Source organism: Aptenodytes patagonicus, chromosome 7 (assembly GCF_965638725.1).
Source record: "Aptenodytes patagonicus chromosome 7, bAptPat1.pri.cur, whole genome shotgun sequence".
NCBI classification, from domain to species: domain Eukaryota; kingdom Metazoa; phylum Chordata; class Aves; order Sphenisciformes; family Spheniscidae; genus Aptenodytes; species Aptenodytes patagonicus.
Window position 1 is genome coordinate 3283442 of NC_134955.1, and position 21237 is coordinate 3304678.

A 21237-nucleotide genomic window follows, 5' to 3' on the forward strand; every position below is an offset into this window, starting at 1 on the left:
TAGATGTATTTTTCCGTTACCCACCCCTCCAAAAGAGCGTCGGTCCTGACAGAACAAGCACTTTGCTGTTCTCAGCAGCTTGGGATGGAAGGAAATTCAGGCTATTCTAGGAGGCAGAAAACAAATAGTTTTGTGATGACCTACAAGGAGGGGCAGTTGAGTGCATTGGGATTCAGGTGGCGCTCCTCAGTTCCTCGCTGAGATGCTGACTGCCAGTGTAGCCTTGCGCAAGACAACCTGAGTCGGTGCAAGAGCAGGTCTGTTCTTCAGAAGTGAAGAGAGCATACAGCTTGGTGCAGAGTGAACGTTAATACCTGTGCAGAGTGTGGCTGGGTTTTTAGAAGTGAATGAAACAAAATGCAATTGCTCATGCTTCGTTTTTCTTACAGCGCACAGAATGTGCTGGAAACCTAACGTATTGCCTTGTAAATAATTTCAGCTAACTCCACTTACAGCTGTTGTCATTTTAATAACATGTAAATAAAGCCCAGCCTTCCCTTTCTCTTCACCTCCTCCCCAAAATACCAAATTTGTTCTTTTCCATAAGAATTCTAAGTAAAAGGGAGAGTGGATTAGCAGATATGACAGAAGTTATTTACATGTGAGAGAAAGACTTGCATGCTTTAATGCTTGTGGGGTTTTTTGTTTGCTTTTTTGTAGTCCATGTATGAGAGACAGGGTATTGCTGTGATGACGCCCACTGTACCAGGGAGTCCTCAAGGTCCTTTTCTGGGTATACCTCGGGGTACAATGAGAAGACAAAAATCTATAGGTAAAATGCTTCTCATGTATAGTTTGCTTGTGCATTAATCACATACTTCTAGTAACTTTGTTTCTTTCTTAAAGCATATTTCTCCAACATCTTTACCTCAGTGAATGACTGTTCAATTTTTATACAAAGTTCATGAGAAAAGAAGTTTGTGTGTAAGATGATATAATTTCCACATTCTGCTTTGATGGCAGTAGGCAAGTATTATGGAATTATAATTTAATTCCTTTCTCTAGAATGTTCCCTCTAACAAGGAAAGGCAGTGAGAAGGAAAAAAAAAAGATCAGTATAAGCCCTTTGCAATGCATTATCTAGGGCAAAATTTTACTCCTTTTTTCTTTGTTACTGAGGCAAAAGCGTAATGCTGTGTAGTTTACAAAGGAATCCCTATTGATGAAATGGAATAAAATTCACCCCTTTTTCATTCCAAATGATGACAATAGATGATTTTACAAAAGAGAAAAGAAGAGCAGACCAAATTTGGGCTTGCTTTGTTCTTGGTAGTAATCTTTGTAGTGATACTTACCAATTTAGAAATGCATTATGCTGATGTAATTATTGCAATATTATCCAGTTTATTTATGTTAAAAGCTGTATTTGTAATAATATAATGTCATCTTTTGAAATGAAACATTATGATTTTTTTTCCCCAATAGAATCTTCACAGTCCCTTTGCTAAGCTTCAAATCCATCTTAAAAATCCATTAGGTTTCTAAGTTGCATTATTATATGCATTTATAGAGTGCTCTAGAGCAAGGCGTAAGCTACTCTTCTGCACAGAATGTCTTCCCCGTTCAGTAATTTTCAAAGAAAATGTGCTTCTCTACAGCTACCTTGATGATACATAAAACCAAAACATTTGCCTACACATCAATGGTCAGTTTAATTAAAATTCTGTAGCATCCTTTTTAATTCTGGCATCTGGGTCTCTGGAAGTTCAACAAGAAAGAATGCTTATGGTAGGAATCAACCAAAAGACCTCTTTCATAATTTTGCATATGCCTCATGTCATGGGAAATGCACCCTGGCATTTTAGGTTGGATACAGAAATAATACAATATGAGGGGTCCCAGTGGAAGACAGGGTTTTAAATATACTTTCTGATTTTTAGGAATAACAGAGGAAGAACGGCAGTTTTTGGCTCCTCCGATGCTGAAGTTTACCAGAAGTCTTTCAATGCCTGACACCTCTGAAGATATCCCACCACCACCACAGTCCTTACCTCCTTCACCACCACCACCTTCTCCCTCTCTGTACAACTCTCCCAAATCCCCGACATCAAGGAGCTATGGAACTATTAAACCTCCATTTAATCAGAATTCAGGTTCAAAAATTTCTTTGGTTAGGCCTGAGAATGTGGGAACAATGATAAGGGACAAAGGGATCTATTACAGACGAGAACTGGACCGATACTCTCTGGACTCTGAAGACCTGTACAGTCGGAGTGCCGCAGCTCAGGCAAATTTCAGGAACAAGAGGGGTCAGATGCCAGAAAACCCATATTCTGAGGTTGGGAAGATTGCAAGCAAAGCAGTTTACGTGCCGGCCAAACCAGCGAGGCGGAAGGGGATGCTGGTGAAACAATCCAATGTTGAAGACAGTCCAGAAAAGACCTGCTCTATTCCAATCCCGACAATTATTGTGAAAGAGCCATCCACCAGCAGCAGTGGGAAAAGCAGCCAAGGGAGCAGCATGGAAATCGATCCTCAGTCTTCAGAGCAACCTGGGCAACTCCGACCCGACGACAGCTTAGGTGTCAGCAGTCCGTTTGCAGCAGCCATTGCTGGAGCAGTGAGGGACAGGGAAAAGAGGCTGGAAGCAAGGCGTAATTCTCCAGCCTTCCTTTCCACAGACCTAGGAGATGAGGATGTTGGACTAACACCGCCAACACCACGTATGAGGCAATCTAAATTTACCGATGAAGCAATGTTTAGTAGTGAAGATGGTTTTAGACAGCTTATGTCACCATCTCCGATTCCCGCACCTAGAGAGCCTGAAAATCTTTTTAATAGCAGTGAACCCAGCAATCAGAGTGATTCAAGGACATTAAATGCTTCGTCCAAAACGAAAGGTACTGAAAACAGTACAGTGGCAGCTAAGTCCACAAATGCATCCAGCTCAGATAATTACGTTCACCCGGTCACAGGAAAGCTATTAGATCCAAACTCGCCACTAGCCCTCGCTCTCTCTGCCAGGGACAGAGCCATGAAAGAACAAACACAGCAGATTCCAGGCAAAGGAGACGCTGTTAAAGCTGACCTTAATAAACCACTTTACATCGATACAAAGCTGAGACCCAATATTGAAACGACTTTTCCTGTTACTGCTACTGTCACTCGGCAAAATACTCGTGGCCCATTGAGACGGCAGGAGACCGAGAACAAGTATGAAACAGATGCAGGGAAAGAAAAGAAAGCTGAGGAGAAGAAAAACATGTTGATAAACATTGTGGATACTTCGCAGCAAAAGTCAGCTGGCTTGTTAATGGTTCATACCGTGGACACAGCAAAGTCAGATGATACGCCCGAAGATGAAGAGGAAAAGAGAGCTGAAATAGAACCGAACCCTGAAAACTCCCCGCCAGAGAGGCCAGAGGGGAGCGAGGAAGCAGAAAGTGAGCTGAACGTGCCTGCTGAGCCTGAGCCACCGGCATCTCCCTGCAAAACCATCGTAGCAGCGAGCTCTGTCGACGACCCTGTCATCTTGCCGTTCCGCATCCCTCCGCCACCCTTAGCATCAGTTGATATCGATGAAGAGTTTATTTTTACTGAGCCACTACCACCCCCCTTAGAGTTCGCCAACAGCTTTGATATCCCTGACGACCGCGCAGCTCCCGGTTCGGCTCTAACAGACTTGATTAAGCAAAGAAAAAATGGCACACCTTCACCCGCGCCATTTGCCCCCAGCCAGTCGACAAATTCCTTAGACAGTAAAAAGCAAGTGGGTCTTTCAAATTGTTTGCCTGCCTCCTTTCTGCCACCCCCTGACAGCTTTGATAACGTCACTGACTCTGGGATTGAGGAGGTAGACAGTCGAAGTAGTAGTGACCATCACTTAGAGACAACCAGCACTATCTCAACGGTGTCCAGCATCTCTACCTTGTCCTCGGAAGGGGGTGAGAACGTGGATACTTGTACAGTCTATGCAGATGGGCAAACATTTCTGGTGGACAAACCCCCAGTACCTCCTAAGCCAAAAATGAAGCCCATAATCAACAAAAGCAATGCACTTTACAAGGACGCGCTAATTGAAGAAACTGTAGACAGCTTTGTTATTCCTCCTCCCGCTCCGCCCCCACCTCCGATCAGTGCACAGCCCAATATGGCTAAAGTTGTTCCCCAAAGGACATCTAAGCTATGGGGTGACGTGACGGAGGTGAAAAGCCCAATTCTCTCAGGCCCAAAGGCTAATGTTATTAGTGAATTGAACTCAATACTCCAGCAAATGAACAGAGAGAAATCCTCAAAGCCAGGGGAAGGATTGGAGTCACCTACTGGAACAAAAACTGCAAGTCTCAGTACAAGGTAAATGTAATTAACCAAATAATTTTCTAATAAAGGCTTGATTTTTTTCCCATCCCTTCACTAACTTCCCCTGTAAATCACATAGATTAAAAAAGAATGTATTCTTTATTGTACATGTTTGCTTAATGAATAGTCTGTGACAAAGAACTATACAGAGGGGAAGAATTTCCTACATTGTCAACGTTTCTGTAGTCTACACCATAGGATAGGAGCTTTCTCAGTCTTCGCCAACTTCCAAGACAGTTTCCACAAACCTTTCAACTGTTTTGAGGTGTTACTTAGATTTATTTTTAAGTAGTACTTTTCTCCTAAAGTATTTTTTTCTTTTAAAATGTGGTGATAATTTAATTTTTGTTCAGTCCCATAACTTATTTTGGCTCCAAACGGGTAAAAAAAGTGGTTTTGCCTTGGTTTACTTCACATTCACTGTGTGATGTCATTTGATTCATGCTGATACCTCTGATAATCCACTTTATCATGAAGTATAATGCTATCTTAGAAAATCACTCATTGAAATCACTTTGCACTATTCATGTTATTACTAAAAAGTTAATTTAGCATCTCTACAACTTAGTATTATGGGGTTTGAGTTCTTACTTTCTATTGCACATGCTTGTTAGTGAATAGTCTCTGACGTTTACAGGTTCAAGGAGGTGGCTTATTTCTCCCAGCAGCAGCATCCCTGGTAGTGCAGTGCAAGACATTTGCATATAAGTGGTTTCTGAAAGGTACTTAAGTGATTACAGTAGTCAGACACCATTGGGTAAACGTACAAATAATTGTGTAGTCACATTTGTGTGGAATATGGATATAATATCATGAAATCCACAATTATGGAAAAAAAAAAGGTCATTTTGGTAGTTTTATTAAGAGCCTGAGGTATTTCTTTTTGTGGTGTGGAATGGTTTGGCCTTACACACAGCAGTTAAATGTACCTTGTACTGAAGTATTGCATATTGTTAGGCCCGGACTGCTCCACAGAAATGCATTTTTTGCAGAAATGCAGTGCTGACGTTGTTTTTAAAAGAAGATACCATCTAAGTAAATTTTATTAGAATTATTCTGCTGGATAATAACTAACTCGGCCTTTGAAAAGCTACCGTTCTTTGCATGCATGAAGATAATTTGGTTTTAGGGGAAGGGTGGCTCTGTTAATTGCAGACGATTGCTCATTCCGAAAACAGTGTGATCAAAAGCCTCAGCGCCAGGTAGTTGTATTATTTCCTGCAAGATGGAAGTCATCGAACTGGTGACAGGGAGGTATGGAGGTTATGCAAGTTTTAGAATGAAGAGATGGAAGCAAAACACTGAAATTCTGGAATTCCTGTCAGTGGCACTTGACTAAGTGGAGCAGAAATTGAGCTGTCGGTACAGGAAAAGCCTTAATACATGAAAAAAAAACCACAATGAAAACTTGTACAAGAAAACCAACATATACTGGCTACCTGATGAAGACAGTCTTTAAACAAAGTTAGCACAGCGCCTGAACACTGTACATTTGAGAACACCTCAGGCAAGCATAAAATCAATACTTGTGCACTAAGCTTGAATTTACGTGTCTTGTCTTGCAGATGACTCTGACAGTTTCATTTCGTATTATTTTTCTTATGTCTTCAAGAATGCTATTTTTGCTAGACCTTGGTCGTCTTGTTTTTAAGCCATATGAATGTGTTGCCTCTAGCTTCAAATGTATAACATTATTTATCATCTTTTATATTTAAACTGATAGTTATTTCCAGGTTACAGTAGAGATCTTTAGCGTCCCTATTTTATTAGAAAATAACTGAGGCTAGCAACTACAATGTACTGTAAATATATCAAAGTGTTATCATTACTGAGAGGAAAATGAAAAGTAGAAGCAAATAGGGATACATCTTTTTTGTGAAAAGACATTTAAACAGGTATAAAGGCTGGAAAAAAATTGAAAAACAACTGTATCACTTCATTGGAGAAAAGGAAACTGTCACGTAAGCAAGAGTAGTCCCATATATGTTACATTTTAGAGAAAGATCTGACTTGGACAGTGTTAGAAAGTTATGTTGCTTTTCTGTCCTTTAGCTCTTTGAATTCTTATAACTCAGCTTTGGCAAATTACATAGGCTTCATTATGGAATACAGAGACTCAATTTGGAAACAAAACCCCACAGAGCGTTATTTCAATGTGACAGAAATCCTGCTTCTTTCCTGAAAAGTAAACCCAAATGGGCGTCTTTGCAAACTAGAGAGAGGATCTTGGGATATAACAATACCAACAGACCTGTGAGGGAATAAATAAGAGAAGTTGACAGTGGCATAGAGCAGCAAAACTCTTGGCTGCCGTTTGACTGTGGAAGAAAATGACACTTCCACAGAATTCCCGGTGGGAACGGAAGGTGGGAGGGCTGTATTTTGTTTCCTTCTGTGTTCAAAACTGATGTGATGATTGCATTATTTTTTAATTGAGGTCCAGAAAATGAGGTGAATTGAAGATACTAAAAATGATCAGAAAAGGTTACTCAGGATTTCTTTTTTAAGCTAGGTAATAAATCAAAGACAGCAGAAGAGATCCAGCTATCTACCGATATTAAAAGTATGTTTTAAAAGGAGCTGCAGGCAATTCCTTTTCATCTTAACAAGGGTGAGGTAGAGAGATGTAAATTGAGCAGCTGTCCCACTTGTAAACCAGCGGTGGTTTGTTAGGTGGTGTCTGCCTGGCTGCCCCGGTGCCCGGTTGCCGACTGCCCCTGGAGCAAGGCTGGCACCTTCCCCTCTCTCTGAGCTTAACCAGCTCCACGTTCCGGGGGCGGATGAGAGAGGATTGATTTCTGAGCTTGATAAAGAGTGTGAAAGAGGGAGCAAAAGGCTAGTAGCAGAATTTATCACAGTGGAGAAAATGCTCCGATTTCTTTTTGGTGTGCTAGGTATGTTTATGCCCTGAACTGTCTGCATTAAATTTCAGTTCTGTTCTCAAAGGTGCCTGCATGAAAGCGATGGATGCATGGTAAATGCTTCCCAGACAAAGGCATTTTTTCTACTGCTTTTACTGCCTTATCTTTTAAAAAGTTAAATAAATTACAGCCTTTCTAGCCCAATTGCATGACTGACACAATTTTTTACAAAGCTGTCAAATATTATGACCAAGGAATATCATCTTGCCAAAATGCCAAGTATTAAAGCTAATGTTTAAATTTTAAAGCTAAAATTTTTAGAGTTTCTTGATTTTTTCCTGATACTGTAAAGCCTAGGACAACGAGTTGTAGAGCTTGTAGCCCTTTTCTGTGAGGTAGCATTAGAAAGGGAGCAAGGAATTTTAGCTCACGGAAAGCAGGGATTCTGCTAAATTAAAGAACAACTCGTTAGCTCTGCTAAAGGAAAAGTGATAAAAAATGAGTACGCCTGTTCATATCCTTCAGCCAGAGAGAAGTATTGGGAAGTGTTATAAATAGGAACATTGTTCACAGGCTCGCTTGGGTTATGTTCACAGCACTAGCAGCCTGATGAAATTAAAAATATATGTTTGCTCGTGGGGACATATATGAAGTTACAGCCCAGATAGCAATTCTAAATATCACTAGGAGTTACTTTTGCACAGCCAGTAGACATACAATTGTAGTTCACTCATGGCAACTGCCCCGTTAGGGTAGCATAGAGGTGAATTAAATTGTAGATAGTTGGGTAATGGCTCACTACAGAAACCCATAAAAATATCTTCTTTCGTGTTTTTGATAAATGAGGATTAGGAAGAGATTGTTCCACAGTACTGAGCAGCATTTCTCTCTCAATTATTACATTAAAAAATGACCCTGGACTTGCTTTTTTTCTCTGCGCATTGATTTAGCAATAATTTTACACGGTGTATTTATAGTTCTCCATGGTTCTTACGGAGACACCGAGTTTCAAGATTTTTAAATAGACCATGGAAGCATTTCACTGGAAACCATCTGCTTCTCAGCGGCAGTGACCAGCCGTGGGATAGGAAAAAGGAGACCGGTAGGGGAAGGAAAAAGAGGAAGAAGCGAAAGGACGTGCTTGCTTACTTTGTACTAATAAAAGTTTAATTAAAAGGTTTGATCAGAAGGTTCTAGACCAGAGCTAATCCCACTCCCAGTTTTGGCCATCATTTACTTTACAAAATTTTGGAGATCCTTCCTCACAGAAAAGGTTGGGGGTGTTTGGATACGGGGCTCCATTTGACCCAAATACCCCGCGCTAAAGCCCTAACGATGAGCTTCGGTCGCGATGCCCATTTCCGAATTTGGATATGCGCAGGTACAGAGATGGGAAAACCCAGCCCGGGGGAGCCCCGCGGCTTGGCAGGTGATGCTCTGCTGTCAGCGAGCGGAGCGGGGAGGGCGGGAGGCATAATGGCAGGATCGACCATGATGCTATAAATACAGCAGTGCTATAAATTCACTTGAGAGGCTACTGACTTTTATATGGAGCTGATAAAAGAAATGGGGAGAAGACTAATGCAGGGGTTTTTATCAGGTTAAGGGAGGAGTGCTCGCTCTGTCTGTGAACCCAGGAGTCGCTTAGCAACATAATGATCAAGTGCAAGCCTGCGAGATCGACTGAATAATGTCAGCGTGATTAACGCAGAATAGACCCAGTGGCTGCGACGGAATAAAAACGCAGCCCCCAGTGAAAGCAGCATCCTTCCACCACGACTCCGGTGTACTAATAAGGGACAACGAACAGCAACTGCTGCTGTTCTCTACCATCACCATATCAAAATGATTGACAGCTTTGCCATAGGGAGAAACAATTCTATTTCAAACGGTGCTTATGTTTCTCCAGCTGTGTTTGCACAGTGTCCCCATGGCCTCTGTGGCAGGTTGGGCGTCAGTCCTGGTAGTGGGAAATGCTTATTATAAACGTGGGAGTTATGGAGGATGCTTAACCATGCAGGATCAAGTCCTCTAGGAAAAATAACATGCACTGTGTTGGCAAAGCAAGTTTTAAAAGTGAAACTGCCTATGGCCAGGGTTATTGTCCATCTCTGAATATTTTTTTTACGACTATCTGGAAAAGTTCCTATTTTTTCACAAACAGGTAAGGCAGAACCGAACTTAGTAGCGAGTCCTGCATAGGGACTGATCCTACATTCGGTTTATTGTAAAGGATGTCTGGATTTCGCAGATGATGAAATACGTATCTTGTGGGAAAATTCTCGAGTCTTGATTCTTCAGTTTACTGCTGTACCATAGATTCATTTCATTTCGTTAACCGTTTGTCAGCCAATTTCACAGGATTGCTTGCTTCGTCAATAATTTTTGCAGTGTTTCAGTCATTCCATTTTGTCATTTTTATTTGCTCTCATGACTGCTGTTGTCAGAAGAGGGTCATGCTGAAGTGCCATGAAGTAAGTGACAACCATAAAGCATAGAGTATTCTATGTTGCACATTCTGCTTCTTTTTAATGCTCACTCATTGTTATTGCATTTTAGTGATCTTGGTGTTGACTTTGTTACAAAGTGCAATGACGTGGATTAGATCACCCTAATCCAGAAATGGTAGCCATTCTAAAACCAGAAATAGGATGTCATCTCAAGCTGAAATAAAAGCCACTTTCATCAGAGAAGTGTTCAGCAAATGTTTTTATAACATGAGCACATAAGACCAGATTCCTCAACTTATGTCTGAGCGACTAAATAAGGGGCACAATTTTTCAAATATGCCCAGATTCTGCTGGATTTTTGGAGGGTGTTTCGGAGTGGGCGGAGGGGTGGGGAGGGATGATTAGTGCATTTTTACATACCTATGTGAGGCTCAGAGGAAAGACAAACTAGCCCTCGAAATAATCAAGATCTGCTGCAGTCGTCGCTGTCGAGTCTTTCGTCCTGGGAAGCTGTGGGGTTTCCCCCTTTCTCCTTCCAGCTTCCCGTGACCCTTTTCCTTGCAGCTCTCCGAGGAGAGAGGGCTGAGGCCGTCTCCTGGTCCTCTGCCCCTCAGCAGCAGCATTCCCTTACTGCCGGTTTTCCAGACGTTTGTGCCATTCGCATGGGAACTGTTGTTCTTGAACAGACTCCCACAGACCTTAATGATTATTCTTCGCTCCAACTGAACAGTGTTACCTGCAACAGACACTAATCATTTCTCAATCCTTCTCACTAAAATAACACTATTCTAAGAAGCTCTGTATCCTGCCAGTCATCACATCAGCCCTTGTTCTTAATCTTCCCCCAAAACAGACAATTATTGTCTTACTTTCCTACCATGCAATTTTCCTTTGACAATCCAAAAATAAAGTAAAAATATTATAAGTGATGGAGGCAAAGTTTGGGGTTTGTGTGTTCTCAGAAATCTGTAAAAAGTTACTTTCTCGCAGTGCCTCTGTATAGGGACTCATTTTACTCATTGGTTCTCTTGGTTGTTAAGATTTTTTTCTCTGACACAGTGGAAGAGCTTTGTCAGAAACAGCAAGTCTTTTCTCGAGTTGCAGGATAAAACAGCTCCCGTGAGAGCATGATGGTTTTGGGTTTTTTTACATGGGAGGCTCCTAGGAGCTGTTGCAGCGTGCCATCCTTCACTGATATGCTTCTGGTATTAAGTTAACGGTAAATTTGAATCCTGCAAATCTAATTTAAAATTTAAAAGAATTGCTCGTCTGCAAGCTGTGTTGATGGCTTTTATACTTGGAGGCCACATCATTGTGACATAGGAATTATATATTGTGATTTTAATGTGAGGCAACATAATGGGCATTGCAATCAGTGCAGTCTTACAGCAGCAAATGTTTATAAATTACAACCATATGCTGATTCTAATAGAGCAAATTTTATTTAAAATAATTCTCAGACTTTTCACCTTTTTAAAATGAAATTTGGGTTTAGGCAGGTTTAATATAGATTTAATATGTTTGGTATAACAGATGATCAAATAAGGCATAAGAAATTGCTCTTATTAAAAATCTGGAAAAGCCACAACACAACAAAAACATGCCTGCTCTCCAGCTGGAATGCGCTTGCTCCTTATTGACCAGGGTACCAATCAACCGTAAAATGCAAGACGGCTGATGGTTTCAAGGCTGTATCATCTGCATCACAGATTGTATTGGAGATGTCATAAATTATAATTTAGGATGCATAGGAGTTACACAAATACGTGTGTGTTTTTCCTTGGATTGCAATTACAGTACAGCAGTCTCTATAACGTGCTGGAGTTGATGTGGCAGGTGAAAGAAGGGGAAAAAAAAGGGAAAAAATGAATCTTGGAATTAAAGACTTCGAACTGAAAGCCTGGAAATGCAACTGTGGGCTTCAGCAGACTGGCATGACCTTCACGAGGGCTGTGTCTGTGCCATGAAGGCTGCGGAGCTGATAGCGGAGCCGGCTGAAGCACAACAGCTGGGAACCGAGCACAAACTCAGTCTTGCAGGTTGCCGAATAATTTTGCAGGCAGCAGTGACCTCAAGTTGCCGTGGTTAAAACTCATCCTAAACAGGACCGCTGTTGCAGCAGTGGGGACGTGTACTGAGTCACAGACTCGTCTGTGTTCCCAAGGGTGCAGTAGAACTAATAACTTTCTTGAAGAAGGTGTGCTGCTGTAGGATTAAGTCTGTTAATGTTAATGAAGTGCTCTGAGCTTTCGCATGAAAGGGTTAATATTTATAAAAGCTTGAGTACTGATGTGGCTTTAAACTGAGCTGGTATTGAAACCTCATTAATCAGCTAAAATAAAAAATTTTCTTATCATTGTTCCAGAGATGTATTTTAATAGTAGTCCTGAACCTACGGCTTGAAAAAAGCAAGATGCCCACAGAACTTTTAATACTGCTTGTAGCCGTGCGAAGCCATTACTTTGATCCAGGCTGACAGAAAGCAAAGTACAACGTTGCCCGTGTTGCTTTGCTCACCCAGTACTACTGCCCGTGGGTCTGAGAAGGTTAGGTAACACTAGTCTAAGGAATACTTAAACTAAGAGCACACGGTTTACTTTGGGGGATTTTTAGTGGCTTAATATACCTTCTGGAACCGTGACAGTGATTTCCTGAACAAGGGTGGGCAGGGAGTCTATGAAAGGAACAATACAGAGAAGATGCGGCACAACTGAGTTACAAAGCAGAAGGTGTACGCTGAGCCTGGAGTTGTCAGTCAAGTAACAGAAGTGATCTTTCAGCATCTAGCATAATAGGAGGCAGATTTTCATCATCCATTTGCTATTGCCACAATGGGTGTGAATACAAAACCATCATTTCTAGTATTTGCAAGAGAGGAAAGTTAAGTGAAAGGGTAATTGCAGGTAAAGAGATAGGGAGACATTTCCACGTTTGTACAAAACTCAGCCGGCTCTTCTCGCAGTCACTAGGACAGCATTATCCCAGCCTTTTTCCAAGCAGGTTTTTTGTTGATTTAAAATCATATCGTGCCTTATTAAAGTGTGTGAGACTCCTAATGCTAAGTTAAAGCAGGTAGAAATAACTTGCTCCCCTTGGTTAGTAGAATTTAATAGTGTCTTGCCATAGAGTTTTTATTTGTAAGAACGCTTAGCTCCAGTCCTGGAAGACAATGAGAGCCATTAAGCTCCAAACGAATCACAGGAAACACTCAAAACCTTGCCAAGTGTTTCCTTTCTTTGTTAAATTACAAAGACGTAAGTGCTAAAAGTATTGTTCCTACTGTGTTTTAAGTGAAGTACCGATCTTTCAACTCGCAAAAAGATCCCCCCTGTTCCCATTGAAATATACGGAACAATTTGTGGGAAATCAGTGGGATTGCTCATGTGAATAACATGTACGTTCTCCAAAAAGTTACTCATAGTGCTTTTCTAATAACACGGTATTGGAGCTTTATTTGAACGAGCCTCGCTGTGACACAAGCGCGCTCTGAATCTCAGTGTAGCAGTGCTGTAGGTTACCTGATGTCTAGGTTTGTTAATTATGTGCCAAAGCCCCAGAGGTGACGCGGGGAGTATGTGGCTAACGGGGCTCACAACAGCCAGCAGCAAACCAAGGAAACACTGAAGAAGGTCTCCAGTTCAGAACTACCAAGACGGCAGCAAGGCTCATATGAGAGAAAGGGATTAATAGCCCGTTATTGCCTCAGGTTAGCTGCCTACATTTCTTCATTTTGGTAATGGATGAGTACTTCACAAAGGGAGCGGGTTAGGGTAGATGATGAGGAAATGCTGGTACCACCATCTTTTTATTTAAAATTTTAACCTCTCTTGTATTCAGGATGTGGGCGACCAAAGTCAAGTCACTCCCCTTCCGTGGGCGTTCGCGATTGTATTGCACTGGGGAGCAGATCCAGTGAGACGGGATAACCCTGCACGCTCCATCCTCCTTCCCAGCAGTCGCAGTGCTCTGCAGGAAGGACCAAAGCCGTCATGATTACCTAGGGCAGAGGCGCAGGAGAGGGCTTCTCATTTATAAAGCGGACCTGGTGGTGAGGGACATACCTCAGAGAGAGCAGATGTGGGGTTTGACCCCTGCTGTGTGGGTCATTTTTGGTACTTCATTTGGTGGCATTGAACACAAAATCTTTAAGCAGTGACTTAGGAAGAGACCACAGATTCTTCCATAACAGCACTTTAAATATGGGGGCTCCAGAACCACGCTCTTTCTTGGGCTCTCTAAGATATTTTCTGCACAGTGGTGTTTCAAAAGTGAGAAACTCTGGAGCTTCAGGCACCCAAGGGTTCAGTGGAGAATCCTGAAGTGCGCACGCTGACTGGCAGAGTTTTCTCATGAGAAGTAAGGGCTGTGGAGTTAAGCATTTTATGATATGAGTAGACCTGAACCCGGATCTTCTGCTTCTAAATTTGTTCTGTGGCCAACAGACAAAAGCAGACTCGTCTGCTCCTGCACCCACCCTGTCAGCCTCGGCATCAGAGCTAGCCTCCCAGCAGGTTTCATGCCTGCTTAGTTTGTAATCTGAAATTTCCTTTAGGCAAGAGGTAGGTGCCGGTGACTTGATCGCAACTACATCACCTCTGGGCATGCACAGTAACAAGAATTTTGTCTCCTTAAGTTTTGTAGTGCAACTGCCAAAGTATCATTTCTGAGTAGAAGGAAATGGGCACGGAAGTCCTTTTATGAACCTTAGAAGGACTGTTTCATTTTTAAAGCACGAAAAGACCAGCTGAACAGAAAGGGAAATAAGAGGAGTTTGTGGAGCATGCTCTGTGAATGAATGGGAATGCAAACATACCCTGAAATTCACTGAGTAGATCCACAAAGATCCAAAATCCAAGTTAATAATATGCTTCCAATACTTTCCATAACTATTAGCTGTGTTACCTAACAGTGTGTAAAACTGGTGGGTTAAAACTGAAATGAAGGATCCCACCCCTCCATGCAGCGAAGGGAAGATCAACTCCTGATTGCACTTCATGGGGGGCACAAAGTGCCCGTGTGCTTATTCCACTCGGCGTTTCTCATTTAACCATGAGTTAATTTGGTGTAGCCTTAAAAAGGAAGAATGTGCTCTGGAAGGTGTTTTTCTGAACTGCTCGTAAGCAAAGGTTTTGTTTTTAACTATGGCTTACCATTGATGGTTGTTTTATGGGAAAGATTTAACGATACTGTCTTAGTACTTTTAACCTGATATTGCTCATAAAAAAATGAAAATATTCTAGCATTCCAAAACCGTATTTACCACGTGTTGATATGGACAGCCTTTCAGCTGGTGGCTGATATATCTAACTTTCCACGTCTGTTTACAATTTCAGGAACACGGAAGTCATGAGTACTGTCTCAGGTACACGAAGTACAACAATCACTTTTACTGTCCGACCTGGAACCAGCCAGCCGATCACACTGCAGAGCAGGTCCCCAGACTATGACAGTAGGACCTCAGGAGCAAGACATGCTCCAAGCCCTGTGGTTTCACCAACGGAGATTAATAAAGACATCATGCCTGCTCCTCTGACTGCTTCTGCTTCAGCTTCATCTCCTTCTCCAACTTTGTCCGATGTATTTAGCCTACCCAGCCAGCCCCCTTCTGGGGACTTATTTGGCTTGACCACAGGGCGCAGCAGGTCTCCTTCTCCCTCAATATTACAACAGCCAATCTCAAATAAGCCTTTTACAACTAAGCCTGTCCACCTGTGGACTAAACCAGATGTGGCAGATTGGTTGGAAAGTCTAAACTTAGGTGAACATAAAGAAACATTTATGGACAATGAAATAGATGGCACTCATTTACCAAATCTACAAAAGGAAGATCTGATAGACCTTGGAGTGACTAGAGTTGGGCACAGAATGAACATAGAAAGAGCTTTGAAACAGCTGCTGGACAGATAAGAATAGCTATTTTGCCTCACAAACTTCTGTTGATAACTAGAGATGGGCTGGTACTGAAATACCCCAAATGCCTTGTCTGTCTGCGAGTGCCAGCAAAATTGGGGGGGGGGAGGGGGAAAACAGTTTAATTCCTGGTACTCAGGTAATGCAGACTGTATGCTACATGCCCAAACAGAAATCTAAATATGTTACACGAGTGGGGCCATTTTATTTCAAAGTTGTGGGGAGATATGAGAGAGAGAGAGAGAAAATTGTTAACTTCAAAAATATTATCTCTTGATACTGCCCTTCTGCTGGAGCCATTACATACCACTTTTCTTTCAATTTAAAGTTGCAAGCCTTTCATTTTTTTATTGAAAAGCACTGTATTCTCTTCTTGACATTCAGTCTCCGAGCAGGCTTCCTTCCTCAACCCTTAGTTCATTTTAAGAGGACAGATTGCTTCATTACCATTCAAACCCGTTTTTATTAGTAGCAGAGGCACAACATTAAGACAGGTACAGGAGTTCATATTACTGTTTTTTACTAGTTTAGCTCTCTGATTTGTTGGCAGTGAAGCTGGTTGTTCTGCTGGAATTAGTTCAAAGGTAACCTTGCTCTGTTTTACCTGGTATTTCTTTATTTCTGCAGTTATACTTAGCACTCTTCCAAGGTGGCAGAACAAGTTCAATACATGCTCCATTGACTTGACCTGTAAGACGATGCAGACGTTGCATAAAAGCTGAGGAGGAATGCACACTTAGAGGTACAACAAAATGAAGCTAGTTTGAACCTGAGACCCCCAGTTTTCAACCAGCTAAACTACTGCTAAGTCGCAATGTGAACTCGACAAGCCAGTAAAAATTTGGGGTTATGTACAGACGCATCTTTTGGACTTCACGGTCAGATACTCAAATATGCTGAACCCTGAGAGATGCTGTTTAATTCAGTGAGTGGTAAGTGCTTCGCTGTTTCGAACATCAGGCCAAGAAAGGGGAAAAAGATAGATGAATGTTCCCATTGAAGTCAGTGGGAAGGTTGCCAGTGTTTTAAGTGAGAGAGGGATTTCGGCCCGTTAGCAGAAATGGAAATGTTTCAGCTTGTTAAAAAAAGGAAAAAGGTAAAAAGGTAACGCCAAGATGGAAAGAGGGATATAGTGTCTCAGAATGCACGCGTTCCAAGGGCCAGGAGAATTGGGTAGGTATCCAGTTTCCCATTTTTATCACTGCTAACAGGTGTTGGCTTCTTGACAAGGAGAGCAGACTGAGCGCTTCAGGGGGAGCTGGAGGCCGCCCATCGGCCTCCGGTGACTTCTTTGCACGGCTGTTAGTGAGGTCGCAGGAGAGGTGCGTGCACCCTGCTAGAAACCAGGCGGCTGTGGCCGACCGTGGGCTGGGTGGTGGGGTAATAGAGCTCGAGAGCTTTCCAGGAGACTTCAGTCAGCAGGGGGAAACACACAGATTTGGTTAATCTGACTTTTTTTTCCTTTTTTTTTAAAGTTAACAAGTCTCTCTCTGCATGTTTGAACTCCCCTTGTAATTAACACCTCTTAATATCTGTGAGTTTTGTAGGTCTTTATTAACATAATATTCAAGATGTTCAAGGTGGGTAAATTGTGTGTGGATGGCTAGACTGCCTACCTACCATACTTTCAGGTTCTCTTACATTTTGCAAGGTACCTGAACTTTCTTTCCTTGATATGGTCCTTGATATGGTCCAGCCTATCTCTAATTTTTTTATTGTGATTATTTTTGCTCACAAACAAGTGTCTAATTAGGTCTGCAACAGCCCTAGTATGAGTACATAAAGTTTAGCATTTTAAATATCTTTCTTTACTGCAAGTTTAAATAGTTGTACAGATAGTTTATAAGCACAATATTTTAAGAAAATAAGTGGCTGGTCTACTGGGCAGCCTTTGTGCCACTACAGTGCTAGAAAGTTAAAAACAAAACAAACAAAAAAAAAAAACAAAAAAAAAACTTTTGTGGTTTACTACTATTTCTGTGGAATAATTATAAAGTCTTGACCTTTTTAAAATCAACCTCATTTGGATGCATCTGAACCAGCAGAGCTGTGTTATATTTTCTATCTTTGCTAGAACTTCTACAAAGGAGGATGAATATTTCTTCAAAAGTGGTTATAGTTACCAACGCATTGGATACTCATAAAAAGCAACTTATTTAGCCTCCTGCCCCCTTTACGGAACAACAAATCTTTTGACTTAACATCTGTTACTACGCTATATTTGTATTTGAAAGTTCCAAGTAACCTTGTAATAAAAATCAAGTACTAAGGCATCTTACTTCCAAGAGTACTGAATTTTTCCATAGGCGGTGTAGAAAACGGCAGTTTCATTCAGATAGTCAATACAGGCAACCTGAGGCCATCAAATACTTTAAGAAGTGTAAAAATGGTAATTTAGCCATCATTGTCTTCCATTTGGTGATATGACAGAATTCAGTAAATAAACCACTAATGCCATGCTCGTTTTTTAATTTCTTTGGGTACAGTTGATATTACCTCTATAATATGTGCCAGAAAATACATTAGAAAATACGGGAGTAAAAGAAAACGTAGAAGTTGACTTTTAAGCTGCTTTTTAATCACAACCTTCTTGTTGAATTTACGTTGACCAAGTGCTGACATTCACGGTAAATTGCAGTTGACGGTAATCCCTTTCTTACGCAGGTGTGTTTCTTGCTCGTGTATCTTTTCAGGTACTGAAAGAATAGGTACAATACAATTAGCAGAAAAGAGGTTTAACACATTAAAGAGCTAACGAAATAGTTTATTTTTACATTGTGTCTTACAAAGTAACGGTAAGGAGACCTGAGAGGACCTACTTTCACCAATAAAATACACCTCTGCCAAGATGAATTGGTCTCTAGCTCTGTGATGATTTTGCTACAGAAAGCAATAGTAACAGATACGACGTTGCCTCCGAGTATTTTCGTCAGTCTGGAAATGTTGGGGGGAGGAGAGAAGACCCATTTATTTCATGCTACTATGATAGTGAAAACCAAGTTGTTAGAGGTCTATGAAATACGTTATGATATTCTGGGTTTTAGGATCAACTTTTGTTTATATACTGTAATTTAAATAAATTGCATTTACATGCCTAGTTTCTGTAATATTTGTGTATACAATACCAAAATCTTACAAGATGTAAATTGTGTATAACTGCACAGACTCCTTTCCCTAGGTGTCTGAGAACATTTTAAGTTTAATTCATATATTATAAAATGACTAGATGTGACTGTTGATTTACAGAATTTACATATCACAAAAGTTAATTATTTGTGGTACTTAAGTTAATAAAAATAGTGATTTTTTTTTTTTTCTCAGTTCTTAAAAAGCATTACCCAGTTGATCTGGCGATGATTATGTGTATGAGCCACAAATATTGATAATTTTTCCATTACATTTTTTCTTTTCTTTTCTAGATATTAATATGTTTCTCGCTATAGTTTGTGTAACAACTTGTGTTCACGTTATCTATGTTGCTGTAATTTTTGTGCTTTAATTCCTCTTATTTCGACTGATTAAAAAATCAAGCTCCTGTAACTTGCACTTTTCCCCAATCCTTAATACTCTTGTATGGCAACCAAAATTACTGTAAGAAATAAATATAATATTGCACTAAGGTTGTGGTTCTGATTGCAAACAGAGAACACTGTCTGAATTTTTATTAAAAAAAAAAAAAAGTTGCCAAAAAACTTGCAATCTGATGTTCCTGAAAGCGCATAAAATGCTTTAACAAAATGTAGATAGAATTAAGGCAAACTAATGGATTTATTGTTGGGAAAAACCTTTCCTTTTTATTTCTTCTTTTTGGTTAAAGCATTCTTTATGCCGAACATTAGTTCATTTACTGAATTTCAGATTCGTGTTTGGAATTTGGAAAGCAAAAATTTTCAGCAAGAGGTAGAAAAACACATATCTGTTTGCCTTAAGGTGGATTTCCAATAATCACGGAATACTTTTGTCCTCGGCTGAGCGTGTGTGTGGGAATGCCCGCTCTGACCTGAGTACTACTGGTCGTATAAGGCACTCGATTGTGGGTCTGTTCTGCAATTTAATAAGGCGCTGAAAAGTTGGAGGGGCAGGGGCTGGAGTTTTTGTAGGGCAGAGCAGCTTTACAGGGGAGAAAAGGAAACAGTGCTCCTCGAGACTTTGTGCCTCTTGTGACTAAAAAATGTACCAGCAGGGAATATTTGTACTGTGAATAAACAAGGCTTAAAATGGGGAGGGGGGGGGGGGGGGGGGGGGAAGGAAACAATTCACATCTTCTTTTGGCTTAATCTAAAAATCTGTTTTTCTATCTTCAAATGGTGATGCAATGAAGAATATTTTTTGTTTTTATTTTCTAAGATATTGGAATAAATGCCTGGAACTGTTGCCATTTGGTTTCATATGTTCCTTAACTATTATTCTCTTTGCAGATGTTCTAGTTCATCATTTTTGTAGTTACCTGTTATTTCTCTCATATTTTTCCAACAACAATTACTTGGCAGCTTTGTTTTGTTAAAAAAGGTAGAAGAAAAAACAGCCTTTTTTTTATTTCAGGTATTGTGGCAATCCAGTGATAAACACCTGTGTGTCTAAATAAAGTCAGGTATTTACGGTGCAAAACAAAGAATGCTTTGCAATTGTCAATGCTTTGTTGGTCAAAGAAATGAGAAGATTTGATCGTTGCTGTTGTAGCGTACATTGTATCACTGTCTTGTGTTTCGTTTCGTTCTTGGTTTTTCTGTATTTTCCTGCATTTTGTGGTCTTTCATTCCTTTTGTCCAAAACCATGAAAAAAAAACCCCCAGTGGCTATGATGGGCCCTCCAGAATAGCACGATTGTAACAATACTTCCGAACATGTTAAAAAAAACCAATGTACGTGCCTTATAATTTTCAACCTGGATCAACTACACTGTATTTAACATAAAGAGCTTTATCTTCAAGGTGTTATAGTACCCGCCAAAAAGAGCTTGCAGTGCTGTTTTCTGAAGTGAGAGGTCCATGTCGCCGCATTAGGAAAAATGGTTAGAAAACCTGAAATGATTTACATCTTATTTCGAAACATTTTTGGCATTATGAGACTGATTTGACGTCCTCTATTCAAATCCGGTAAATGAGGGGGGAAAAAACGAAACGAGACTGTTATTCCGGGTTCAGTTTACTACCGTAAATACTTGCTTGGTTATTCGGGTAGTTGATATGTACTGTATTTCACAGACAAAGTAACAGTAATAAATAAACCAAGTGGACTTAAGCTTTTAAGTCTGAAGCAAACTGGTTCTATAACGCTGACATCTAGTGGAATTTGGTGGACATAGTCTCAGAGCAATAGAAGATCTTTTAAAATATGTATTTATTTTAAACGCTTGTCATTCTTTCTACAAGAAGTCATTTTAGCAAATTTTTTATTATTGTAAGTTGGCCTGAATATTTAAGTCAGAAAAAAAGGCTGACTGTATAATTACACAAATTATACACCGAATGAGAAATCTTTAAAGAACTGTAACGTGTTTTCTAGTTTATATGTTGTTACGTTTTATCAATTTTTATGTTTTAAATGTTAGCATCTCCATATGATCCTTCATCTGCATCAAGCATGTTTTTTAATGAGAATATCGCTTTTGTCTGTGCTGCAAATCTGGGACCGTTTTGAACAATTTCAAACATTGCAGTCTGATGAACAGCAGATATTTCAGATCCAAACTGCAAAAGAGTGCAAGGTATTTAGGT

General features: G+C 40.5%; 1 protein-coding gene across 8 annotated transcripts in view; it reads left to right on the top strand.

Annotated features, from left to right (window-relative positions):
- Positions 1-19139, top strand: part of SHANK2 (SH3 and multiple ankyrin repeat domains 2) — a 368375-nt gene extending 349236 nt beyond the window's left edge. For all 8 annotated transcript variants that reach the window (XM_076343775.1, XM_076343769.1, XM_076343770.1 and 5 more), the window contains 3 exons: positions 661-772; positions 1881-4293; positions 14944-19139. In XM_076343775.1, the coding sequence (XP_076199890.1) occupies positions 661-772; positions 1881-4293; positions 14944-15517 (3099 nt within the window). In that variant the 3' untranslated portion in view covers positions 15518-19139. The remainder of the gene's footprint in view (positions 1-660; positions 773-1880; positions 4294-14943) is intronic.
- The last annotated feature ends 2098 nt before the right edge of the window (positions 19140-21237 follow it).